At 35.2% G+C, this 12,641-nt stretch overlaps 2 protein-coding genes across 3 annotated transcripts; both read left to right on the top strand.

The window, feature by feature from the left end:
- Positions 1-4,473: 4,473 nt before the first annotated feature.
- LOC132635924 (elongation factor 2) lies at positions 4,474-8,766 on the top strand. Of its 2 annotated transcripts, none has more exons than XM_060352535.1 (3): positions 4,474-4,609; positions 5,686-5,820; positions 6,109-8,766. In XM_060352535.1, the coding sequence occupies exons 2-3, from the start codon at positions 5,730-5,732 to the stop codon at positions 8,547-8,549; spliced, it is 2,532 nt and encodes an 843-aa protein (XP_060208518.1). In that variant the 5' UTR covers positions 4,474-4,609; positions 5,686-5,729; the 3' UTR covers positions 8,550-8,766. The 2 variants fall into 2 exon arrangements, with proteins under 2 accessions (XP_060208518.1, XP_060208517.1); XM_060352534.1 differs by having other exon boundaries at positions 4,594-4,717.
- A 1,539-nt stretch (positions 8,767-10,305) lies between these two features.
- On the top strand, positions 10,306-10,647 carry LOC132637425 (E3 ubiquitin-protein ligase ATL23-like). Its single transcript, XM_060354514.1, has one exon. The coding sequence runs from the start codon at positions 10,306-10,308 to the stop codon at positions 10,645-10,647; it is 342 nt and encodes a 113-aa protein (XP_060210497.1).
- The last annotated feature ends 1,994 nt before the right edge of the window (positions 10,648-12,641 follow it).

Below are 12,641 nucleotides of genomic sequence, written 5' to 3'. Positions count from 1 at the left end.
TTTTGGGGTAATGCTTAGTTCTCTTTGATTTTTCGCACCGTTGTTTAATTTGTTCCAAATTGATCTATTTTTTTTATAAGAAATGATTATTGTTTTGCTTGATTTTCTAATGATTTTAGTCGCTTTTGGGGTTGGCTTGCCTATCGGGGGAAAAGGTAGGCACCATCATGACCTTGTATTTTGGGTCGTGACATCCACCTCAACAAAAAACAAAAGGAAAGAAAAAGAATAAGGGACCCAACAGCATTATATCAAGTCCTGCTGAAAAATAATGGACAACCTTTAATAATAAAGGAATCCACTTTGGTAAAGTTTTTTTTTTTTTTTTGAATTATTGTACCTTTTAAAAAGTTTTTGTTTGTTTTAGAATTATTGTATTTTCTACTTTTTGTTTGTCGGCCAATTATGAAAGAATTGTCGGCCATTTTACTGTTTCTTGTTTTGATATTTGTTTTATCGATAATCTATATAAAGGATCATTATGTTATTAAGGGAGGAAGATTTTAGAAACCACCTTCTCTCTCTTTTTGTAAAATACTCCCAGATATAATAAAAGTTTGCAGCTTAAAGCATATTAACTTCTTCCGAGCACAACCTTCGGGTATTAGGTAATTTTTATTTTATATTGTTTTAAATTTTAATCTAGTATTCATATTTAGCCTAAATGATAGGCTAAACACCTTGTGTTAAACTATATCACACTAGACTATTTAGTATTATGGTGAAAATGCTTTAATGAAACAAGATTCACAAAAGATGATAGTGAGGTCAGGTAGAGAATAACCAGGCGGAATGTTCAAACTCAGACTGATGGTCCTATTTGTTTGCCCGCTGAGCCGAGGTGGCATTAGGGCTGTTTTTGGATCTGTTCTGAGTTAGACAACCTCCATGCCAGAGTTATTGACCTAGCAAACGTTCCTCTGTAGTATCATCCTACTATGCGATCCTCGCTATTTATGTAATCCTATTAAATGGTGAGTGAGTCCTTGGTATATGTGGGGGATGAACCTTTAATATTTTATTGTATTTATTAAAATAGAGAATGAAGAGAAAAAGGCCAAAAAATTGAAAAAAAAGAAGATAAATACCAATGGAGGCCATAGAGAAGTGTCACATCACCTTATCTATGTCTAGCTGAATATTATATATAGAATATAGATGTAAATATAGATTTCATGTCAACTTTATTCTAGCCACATCAGTTTCATCGTCAGAAAATATGACCGCTCAGGTCCATCCATTTATCGAATACTAGTGAACCTATCCGCCCTTTGCGCGGTTATAAAAACCCGATTGATTTTATAATTCAATCTTTTCATGGTACTCAAAAATAAAAAATAACAAAAGTGTGTTCTGCAAACACTATAACTATTTTTAACTTTTATTCAAATGTACAAAGTTTATAACTTTAACTTACCTGTATTTTGCGAATCTTACATTTTTAAACATTAAGTTAAATCAAAATATTACATGCATTAGATAAATTTCTACAATTTAGTGAAATTTTAATTTCTAAGTGCATATGAATATCTCAATTTCCAACCTGTTACATATGCACTAACAACTGTCTTTTATATAAGAAAATAGGTCAAAGACTCAAAGCTAGCAGGAGAAAAACAAAGTTCAAATAAGGCTAACTAAAGATATATAAGCTTCAAACACACATGAAGTGAAGGAAATTATCTGATATCGCATGGAACAATTACATGAGACAACTTTTTTTTCTAAAGTCATAACACAATGCTCTAAAATATTTTATTAATACTTTGAACATTCAAACAATTATTATTTACTTTATCACCTATTAGTTGACACACGGTCTTAGAAGACACCAAAGGCAAAACTAACACTCACTTTATATAGAGAAAATCTTGCTTTATTAAATTCAATTTTTGTAAAATACAAAAATTCAGCACCCAATTAATGAAAAAAAAAGCTCATTAACATTTGTCCTCAAATGATTAACTTATTTCATGAGTTAAGCAATCAACTTTCTCCTCATCCAATTAGCCAAAATCAAACTGTCAATCTACACTCATGCTTTTGTTTCTCCTCATCCAATTAGCCAAAATCAAACTGTCAATCTACACTCATGCTTTTGTCACTAATATATGAATATTAAAATAAAGGAAAGTGGAGGAAGAATTTGAGTAGATGTTGGAATCTTATAGAAAAAAAGAAGCAAGACCATGTGTATAAAACTAAATATGTAGGTTCCAAACAAAAATAATGAACTAAAATGCGCAAAAGAAAATCGAAAATGAAAAAAACAAAGTGATAGATGCTATAGTTGAAATAATCTGGTTGCGTGTGAGTATGTAAATTTAAAAATCGACATTCCCCTAGAAGTTCAATCGAATACTCAACCTAAAACTTTATTTTCTTTAAAGCAATAAATGGAATGATCATGCTATATTACAAAACCCTTTTAGAAAATGTTTACAGAATATGTGAGAAACAGACGTATTCACTATCATGATGGAGAAAATTTACAATCTTAAATGACTAAACTATCTCAATAAGCATCATCATCAAAATTCAATTGCAAATATACAGTAGATCAGTCCTGTAAAATAACAACAATAATGAGTAATTAACTGACAAGTCTATGGATATATTGAGGGAAAAGACTGAAAATTAAAATTTAGTAATTATAACTTCAGAGAGGCATGATGTTTTCCACTCTGCTAAGTAGCTTTAGAAAATCGAAAATGAAAAAAGACGAAGCGATAGGCAAGCTTAAAGAATTTGGTTGTGCGTGTAAATTTAAAGAGAAGGTAAACTTTTTAATGAGAATTAAAGGTATTATAAATGTGTAGACCTTTCATATTTTAGGGTTTCCAAGCTTATCCTAAAATATTTGACAGAATATTTTACAGAATATGTGAGAAACAGACGTATTCACTATCATGATGGAGAAAATTTACAATCTTAAATGACTAAACTATCTCAATAAGCAGCATCATCAAAATTCAATTGCAAATATACAGTAGATCAGTCCTGTAAAATAACAACAATAATGAGTAATTAACTGACAAGTCTATGGATATATTGAGGGAAAAGACTGAAAATTAAAATTTAGTAATTATAACTTCAGAGAGGCATGATGTTTTCCACTCTGCTAAGTAGCTTTAGAAAATCGAAAATGAAAAAAGACGAAGCGATAGGCAAGCTTAAAGAATTTGGTTGTGCGTGTAAATTTAAAGAGAAGGTAAACTTTTTAATGAGAATTAAAGGTATTATAAATGTGTAGACCTTTCATATTTTAGGGTTTCCAAGCTTATCCTATTCAAAATTTTACATAAATAAGTAATTATGGAAGAGAGGAAAAGTTAAGTAATAAAAAAATGGATTGTGATGAAAAACGGCTCCAAGACTTTAGCGCAAACAAAATTAATGTACCAATTAATATTACTATAACGTGTGCTGAATGAGATGACTAATTGTGCTTTATTGCTATTTGGACTAACTATTGTGAAGAGATATTTTAATTTATGAGGCTTTTGCTAATCTAATTAGTTAATAAATTATGTAGAGAAATGAAGGAAAAAATATCAAAAAAAAAAAAGGAGAAAAAAGATAAATAGGAATGGTGGCCATAGAGAGGTGACACACCACCTTGTCTATGCCTTGCTTTATATTATATATAGATATAGATTGATATTGATTTTTAGTAGTGTATTAAGAGCCTGTTTGGCTTAGCGGTTTTGAGGCCAAACGTGATTTGTTTTTTTTTTTTTTTGGAGAAAATGCCCTTTTTTGCGTTATTTGAGGTGTTTGACCAATTAGTAAAACTGATTCTAAGTAGAAGCAGAAACAGTTTTTCTGCGGTTGCGGAGAAGTAGAAAATTTCTGCTCCTTGAAAAAAGCAGAAGCAGAAAATCATTTTTTTCAAGACAAATATATTCCTACCATAAATACATATTACCAAGTATATCCCTCATTAATCCATTAATTTTTAATTAATAATTATTTTAATTTAAATTTTTTTTGTAGATTTTTAGTATATTTAAATCATCATGTTGATATTATACCAATATTTAATATTTTCTTTGATTTATATATGTATTATATTAATTAATTTTTTTAATTAACTAAAAGTAAAAACTTAATTGAAAAAAAACTTAATTGAAATATTTCATAATAGATATTTAAAATAATTTCTCTCTGTAAAATAATCTTGACAGTAAACGTTCATTGATAATTATTTTTTTCCGTAATTTGACACTAATAAATATTTTTTTAAGAAGATTAGCCAAACACACTCTGCTTATTAAATGCAGTCAAAAGCAATTTTCTAATGAATTAGCTAAACATAAATTATTTTTCACTAAAAATATTTTTTTGAAAAACACTTCTCCAGTTTTTAGCCGCTAGGCCAAATAGGCTGTAATTACAATAGAAAGTCTTGTCTTTGGTTGGACCATAGGCCTCTTATTTGAGATGGACCCAATAAAGGCCCATGTAGATAGTAAGCGGAGGGGTTTAAGTCGGCTGCGGCCCATTAAGAAGTATATACCTTGGCACAAATGCGAAACCTCGGCTCTTATCGCAGCGGCACAATTGTAAGGTCTCACATTACTCATAGCCGCTCACTTCTCATTTCTCAGTAAGACTCTCTTTTCTCTCATATTTCTACTACTACTGCTTTTTCATTCCGATTCTAAATGTTAACCTTATTTCTCTTTGATCTGTATTGTGATTTTGCTTTTCTCTGGTAAAACTACACTTTGTATTCAATATTTTTATTAATTTGTAGTGCCATTTGTTAGGTGTTTTTTGTATAGATCTAGTCCAGATCTGTTGTTTATTTGCAGTTTATTATGTTGGTGAATAAATAGAAAGTTTCTATTTATTCATGTGTTGAAATATTTTTAGTCGTTGTTTAGTTGTTTGATGTTGTTGGTTTGGATATCTCTATGTTTTTAGTTCACGTTAATATTACAGAAGCTGTTTTCTTTTCGTTTGGTGAAAGATTTGATTAAGCTGCTTCATTTCATGATAGATTGGGGAAAATTACGCTCTGTAGCCCTTATTTTGAGTTTGTTACCTGGTGTAGTCCATATTTGTGTATAAACACCTTTTATACACTTTTATACCAGGTTTATACAATGTATAATGCTTTCCCCAAGGTATAATGTTGTATAATATTGTATAAACTGAAAATATGGCTACGTGGTGTAATATTTTATGTTGGGTTGTATATTTTTGAAAATTTCCCGATCCTGTTATATGTGTGTGTGCGTGCACACACGCATATGGTCTAGTGGTTGTAATTGGTCTAAAATTTGAATATCAGGCTGTCTGTTTCTGCTCTGTGTGGTTCTTTAAGCTTAATTTAAATGAGTAGTTACCTTTTGTTCTGTATGGATCTTGTTGATCAGTGATTTTGTGTTTCTTTTCAAAATCTTGACTCAGATTAAAGTGCACAGTTTAGTTATAATTGAACTTTGTATTTTTAACCACCTGCTTCTTTTGTGTGCTTATATTCAACATAGTAGGAGTAATTGTTTTGTAGCTTTTAATGTATATGATATGTTACTTTTACATTTTGTGCTGTATGGATATCGTGGATCATCTTTATTTTTTGTTAGTTGGTGACTCAGAGCCACATGGATTTACACTTTAGGAGAATAAAGTGCGTTTTGGTTGATGCTTAACATTTATCGTGGTTTCGAATGGCAGGAACCGAAAGTAATTCTTAGTTGTTACATTAACAAGCATTCAAGATGGTGAAGTTCACAGCTGAAGAGCTTAGGAGGATTATGGACTTAAAGCATAACATTCGTAATATGTCTGTTATTGCTCATGTGGACCATGGTAAGCAATTAAACTACTATTAGTCAAGTTAGTCTAAATTCTTTCTTGTGAAACTGTTATCCATGTCAAATGGGAAGGAAACTTTATTCTGATCACCTGGAATCATTGAAACAACCTTCTATATTTTTGGGGTGGTACAGTTTTGCTTAATATTGTTTCATTAGATTTCTTCTCCTTTGTATTGCCATGGACAATATTCTTGTTATTGGTAATAGTTTATTATCTATGGTTTTAGTAATCAGATGATGAATAGGAGTTTCTAATTCTGCAATATATTTAACCTGACAGGAAAATCTACCCTTACCGATTCTCTGGTTGCGGCTGCTGGTATCATTGCTCAGGAAGTTGCCGGTGATGTCAGAATGACAGATACACGTGCGGATGAGGCTGAACGTGGTATCACCATCAAGTCCACTGGTATTTCACTTTACTACGAGATGACTGATGCATCCTTGAAGAACTACAAGGGAGAGAGAATGGGGAACGAGTACCTCATCAATCTCATCGATTCACCTGGGCACGTCGACTTTTCGTCTGAAGTGACAGCTGCTCTTCGTATTACTGATGGTGCCCTTGTTGTGGTCGATTGTGTGGAAGGTGTCTGTGTCCAGACAGAGACTGTGCTTCGTCAGGCCCTTGGTGAAAGGATTCGTCCTGTCTTGACAGTTAATAAGATGGACAGGTGTTTCCTTGAGCTTCAGGTTGATGGAGAGGAGGCTTATCAGACGTTCCAAAGAGTTATTGAGAATGCTAATGTTATTATGGCTACATACGAGGATCCCCTTCTCGGTGATGTCCAGGTTTATCCTGAGAAAGGTACTGTTGCTTTCTCTGCTGGATTGCATGGGTGGGCTTTCACTCTCACCAATTTTGCCAAGATGTATGCTTCCAAATTCGGAGTTGACGAGTCTAAGATGATGGAAAGGCTCTGGGGTGAGAACTTTTTTGACCCTGCCACCAAAAAGTGGACAACCAAAAACAACGGGTCGCCTTCATGCAAGCGTGGGTTTGTTCAATTCTGCTATGAGCCAATTAAGCAGATTATTAACACTTGCATGAATGATCAGAAAGATAAGCTCTGGCCAATGTTGACTAAGCTTGGTGTAACCATGAAATCTGATGAGAAAGATTTGATGGGCAAGCCACTGATGAAGCGTGTGATGCAGACCTGGCTTCCTGCTAGTACTGCTCTACTTGAAATGATGATATACCATCTTCCATCCCCTTCCACAGCTCAAAGATACCGTGTGGAAAATCTTTACGAAGGACCCCTTGATGATCAATATGCCAATGCCATCAGGAACTGTGACCCAGAAGGGCCGCTTATGCTTTATGTATCCAAGATGATTCCAGCATCTGACAAGGGTAGATTCTTTGCTTTTGGTCGTGTATTTGCTGGGAAGGTTTGTACTGGTCAGAAGGTTAGAATCATGGGACCTAACTTTGTTCCTGGTGAAAAGAAGGATTTATATGTTAAAAATATCCAGAGAACTGTTATTTGGATGGGTAAGAGGCAAGAAACTGTTGAGGATGTTCCCTGTGGTAACACTGTTGCCATGGTCGGTTTAGATCAATATATTACCAAGAATGCAACATTGACCAATGAGAAGGAAGTCGATGCACACCCAATCAAAGCAATGAAGTTTTCTGTCTCACCAGTTGTGCGTGTTGCTGTTCAGTGCAAGGTTGCATCTGACCTCCCCAAGCTTGTTGAAGGGTTGAAACGTCTAGCAAAGTCTGATCCTATGGTTGTTTGTTCTATTGAAGAGTCTGGAGAGCATATCATTGCTGGTGCTGGAGAACTCCACCTTGAGATCTGCCTGAAGGACTTGCAGGATGACTTCATGGGCGGTGCTGAAATTATAAAATCTGATCCTGTTGTGTCCTTCCGTGAGACAGTTCTCGAGAAGTCTGTTCGGACTGTGATGAGCAAGTCTCCTAACAAACACAACCGTTTGTACATGGAAGCCAGACCATTGGAGGAAGGGCTTGCTGAGGCTATTGATGATGGACGCATTGGCCCGAGGGATGATCCCAAAATCCGTTCCAAGATCTTGGCTGAGGAGTTTGGTTGGGACAAAGATCTTGCTAAGAAAATTTGGTGCTTTGGTCCAGAGACAACTGGTCCCAACATGGTGGTGGATATGTGTAAGGGAGTTCAGTACCTGAATGAAATTAAGGATTCTGTTGTTGCTGGTTTCCAGTGGGCTTCCAAGGAAGGTGCATTGGCTGAAGAGAACATGAGAGGTATTTGCTTTGAAGTCTGTGATGTTGTTCTTCATGCTGATGCTATTCACAGGGGTGGTGGCCAAGTTATTCCCACTGCTAGGAGGGTTATCTATGCTTCTCAGCTTACTGCCAAGCCCCGCCTGTTGGAGCCCGTTTACCTGGTCGAGATTCAAGCTCCAGAGCAAGCCCTTGGTGGCATCTATAGTGTTCTGAACCAGAAGCGTGGACATGTGTTCGAGGAGATGCAGAGGCCGGGAACCCCTCTTTACAACATCAAGGCTTACCTTCCTGTCGTTGAGTCATTTGGATTTTCAGGTACCTTGAGAGCTGCTACTTCAGGTCAAGCTTTCCCACAATGTGTGTTCGATCATTGGGACATGATGTCATCCGACCCATTGGAAGTTGGCTCACAAGCTAATCAACTTGTCCTTGATATCCGCAAGAGGAAGGGTTTGAAGGAGCAGATGACCCCTCTATCCGAGTTCGAGGATAAGCTGTAAACTTGTGGAAGTTTCAACTTGGCAGAGGTTATTGATGGATACTTGCTTCATCGGATCTGCATAAGTTTTGTTTTACATTTATCTGTGTTTTGGCCGTACTTTTTACCATTTTCCATGTAGGAGTTTGAACCTTAAGTGAGCAGTACTTATTTTTGTCATTTACAAGGACGAGAACCTTGCTGTTGCGTTTTCAAAAATATTTTGGTTCTTCTGTTCATTGCTTTGTGGCTTCGGCCCTCCTCCCCCGCTAACGTTTCGTACTTTCCATGGGTCATTTCTAAGAATGTTGATGTGGCATTGTCTATTTCCCCTGAATTAATCCCAAAAGAGTGTTTTCCCTATGAGTACTTTGAGCTACGGTGAGCATGTTATAGGAACGGACACTGAGCTCACTTCTAATTCAAACAGACATCTGGAACACTAGACTAGGTCGTTGAGGAGGTTAAACTTATTGATCAAGAAGGCTGGAAGACAAGGTTTCTAATCTACTTGTTAGAGTTGCAAAGACATCTATCCCATTACATTTTTCAGAACCTGTGGAAATGTTTTGAGGATATGAAGCAGCATTGTTGGTGGAGATGCTTTTATGTTCAATTATGGTGTCATTTTTCTCCATGATATGACGAGAGACTTGTTTGCTTCACAATTTGTTACTGCCCAGATTAAATGGATACAAGACTATTATAGCTGAGAAGGTGCACAAAACTCTCATGTGGAATCTTTCTAGATCGTTCTCATAAAAAATTGATGAAGGAGAATCATTTTAACAAGTTGATGGCTTTGCTAGATATTTCCCTCAGAGAGCTGGTTTAAATGGTAAGAAGATAGCAGAAGAATGTCAAAGGACTTCCTCCAGTTGTTCTTTGAATAGTTGGCTAGCTAAAGGGAGAAGAAACAACAATGGTGGGATAAGGTCACTGGCTGAGTTTAAATTTTGGTATTGATGTTAACTAACCTACTACACCTTAGTTACCAGCACTTGCAAGATTGGCCTATGTAGCATTCCGAGAGGGTAAGAAATTCCAGTTTCTAAGCGTACAAGGTTATGGGTTATCTTCTTAAGTAATTGGAGGAAAGAGCCTAGATAACGTAGCAGAAGATTATTTGATGAATTTTATTGGTTGAGCCTATAGTAGCCAAAACGAGATCAAAGGTTGGGATAGATAGTTGTTGTCTTCACGAATTATGTGTGGGAACGGCCAAAGGAGAACCTTGCGCTTTTGGTTAATTTTTAAATTCTTCATTTAATCCTGAAGATTTTGAAGTTGATCGCATTACTTTTTGCTCTTCAAAATCCTAGGATTTACTATGAAGAACGACCATTTCCTGAACTATTATTTTGAATTTTGATGTCTCATAAAGGTTCAAATATGTCATCGAACTATCAGAAATGACTCATTTATGTCACTCATCAATAGTTTGACTTATTTATGTTATCGAACTATCGGAAATAGTTTATTTATGCCACTCATCAATAGTTTGGCTCATTTATCCCATCGTCCGTTATCAAAATGACTCATCCATGCCTTTTTTTTTTATTAACGCCGGTTTTACAATATCAGATATGACATGTGACCTCCAACTAGTGTCAACCCATATACACTCAAAACTCTCCTGCCCCTCCACAAATTTAAAAAAGTTCTTGGATTTCACTCCACCATTTTCCGTAAAGGGTAAATTCCATTGGATATTCCAAAAAGGAAAAAAGAAAATGTAGATCTCTTTGTATCCTTTACTTTGTTTACCTTTCGTCGTCATGGCTTTGATCTTCTTCTTATACCTCTATGTAGTTTCAAGAGCAACCAGTAGGGACCACTCTCCCAGGCTGGTGAAATCCACCCGAAAGGAAGGACTCTCTGTCGTGCAGCTCGAGGAACTCCCAAAAATCACTGGAAAAGATTTGAAGCTGGGCAGTGATTGTGCAATTTGCTTGGATGTGATTGGAAATGAGGAACCTGCAAGGTTAGTTCCTGGTTGCACCCATGGATTCCACCTAAAATGTATCGATCTTTGGCTGTCCAAGCAGCCATTTTGTCCTGTTTGTAGATATAAGCTTGAGCCTGAGTTGTTCAATCAAGACAGTAGCAATCCATGTTAAGTTCTGGTAGGTAAGAGTTATCCGATATATGTGTTACTGGAAAGTATAAATACCCGCTAGAATAGTTGAGGTATTCACAAGTTGAGGCATATATAGCATTATAAATTTTAAAAAAGAGCTCCCATGATGAAAATTTATATTAGATGCAAAATGCAATTTATTTGGTAAGCGATTTGGGGTTTTAGTGACATTACAAGTGGAGATTGTAGGTGATTTCTGATTTGTTTTTGAACGAATGTTATGTGAGTTTTGGCGGATAGGACTAAATTTTCTTTAGCAATCTATGGTTCTCTATTACATGTTTTCCAAAATTTGTGTTCTAATTATTCAATCAAAGTCTAGTTTTTAGCATCTTATCTAGAGACATTCTTTGTTAAAGAATGATACTATTCTTTTTTGATTTTCTCAAATAAAACTAAAATTAGAGTTTATCTTAAGGATACAAAGGTGTTTGACGAGACAATCAATGGAGGGAGGCGGGAAGAAAGAAACATATCTGCACATAGTTGTGTCGATTAACTTTAATTAATTTGAATTCATCCTTTTATTTGATAGACATTACGTACATTTACATATACGACAGACACTAGACAATACACAATATAAAAGGAGGAAATAAAGAAATGATTTTCAGATGCCCTTATTTTATGTTTATATTTTTTGAAGCAAAAATGGGAGAGAGTTTAAGAGGAAAACAATAGTGGACAAAAGACACATGAGGAACTTAAACGACATTCATAAGTCGCAAAGACTCGATGGATCAAAACGTGGAAATTTTGTCAGAATTCCCAAACACGACGTCAGAAAAATTTGACGGTACATGGGTGTCAGATTATTCATTCCCTCTCAAATGACTATCCTAAGTTAAATTTAACAGTCAAATCATTAAATCTGTAAATGCTACCCCCTCCCCTCACAGTTGACTGCCCTAAGACCTAAGTTGAATTGCAGTCAAATCATTCAATTTGTACATGCTACCCCTCCCTCTCAGTTGACTATCATACGTTGAATTTGACAGTAAATGCTACCCCTCTATTTGACAATCCTAAATTGAATTTGGCAGTCAAATCATTAAATCTATCCTTTTAATGATAAGGTCCAAAGCCGAGATTTATCTATTGACTTACTCTTGATATTACTACTTCCTCTATCCACTTTACTTTTCACGTTTCGTTTCTCGAGAGTTAGTTTGACTAATTTTTGAAGCTAAATTAAATAGATTAATTCAATGTTTTAAAACTAAAATTTAGATGTTCGGAAACTATATGAAAAATACTATAAGTTGCAATTCTTCTCATATTAATATGATGATAAAATACATCTTAAAACATTGATCAAAGTTTATGCAGTTTGATTCTCGAAAAACGAAACGTGACAAGTAAAAGTAGACAAAGAGAGTAGTACTTTAAACATTGTTATTGTAGTTCTAGCATATTGTAGCAATGTCTACCGTATATTCTTTACTTTAAAGAGATGACCGAGGTCAAATATCACTTTAGAACTAGTCAAAAGGACCAAAGAGCTCCTAGAGTGGGGACTGAGGAGTGAAAGCCTGATGCAAATTAACTGAATTATTAACGTTGCGGAAAAAGATTTTCATTTTGGACTTTAGTTAGAAATTTAGTCCCATACATAACTTTTCTAGGTTTTAGTTGTCATGTCCCGACGCATGATCGGGGTGTAACAAGACATTCGGTGTCTGACTGCATCTGACCGAGCGAACCAACTGGCTGGCTGGATCAACATGTGATATCAAAACATACTGAATGCGGAAATAAACTTAACACATGCTGATCTACTAAACATCTGACTGAATAAACATAAGTGTGGAAATACTGAATAAGTTTGAGAGTATAAATACGTAGCCAACACGGCTAACACTAAAGCCTGCTAAACTCTGACTGTCTGCAACTATAGTCTATGTAGCCTCTATAAAGTACTAAAAACTGACAATTACTGGGATAAGGCTCTCGGCATACCTGACTGTCTGTAAA

This window comes from Lycium barbarum, chromosome 4 (genome assembly GCF_019175385.1).
Source record: "Lycium barbarum isolate Lr01 chromosome 4, ASM1917538v2, whole genome shotgun sequence".
Lineage (NCBI taxonomy): Eukaryota > Viridiplantae > Streptophyta > Magnoliopsida > Solanales > Solanaceae > Lycium > Lycium barbarum.
This window is presented reverse-complemented; position numbering and strand designations above follow the sequence as displayed.

Coding starts and splice junctions, on each gene's coding strand:
- LOC132635924 (XM_060352535.1), top strand. CDS start 5,730: ATGGTGAAGTTCACAGCTGAAGAGCTTAGGAGGATTATGGACTTAAAG. Junction 5,821..6,108: donor TATTGCTCATGTGGACCATG/GTAAGCAATTAA, acceptor TTAACCTGACAG/GAAAATCTACCCTTACCGAT.
- LOC132637425 (XM_060354514.1), top strand. CDS start 10,306: ATGGCTTTGATCTTCTTCTTATACCTCTATGTAGTTTCAAGAGCAACC.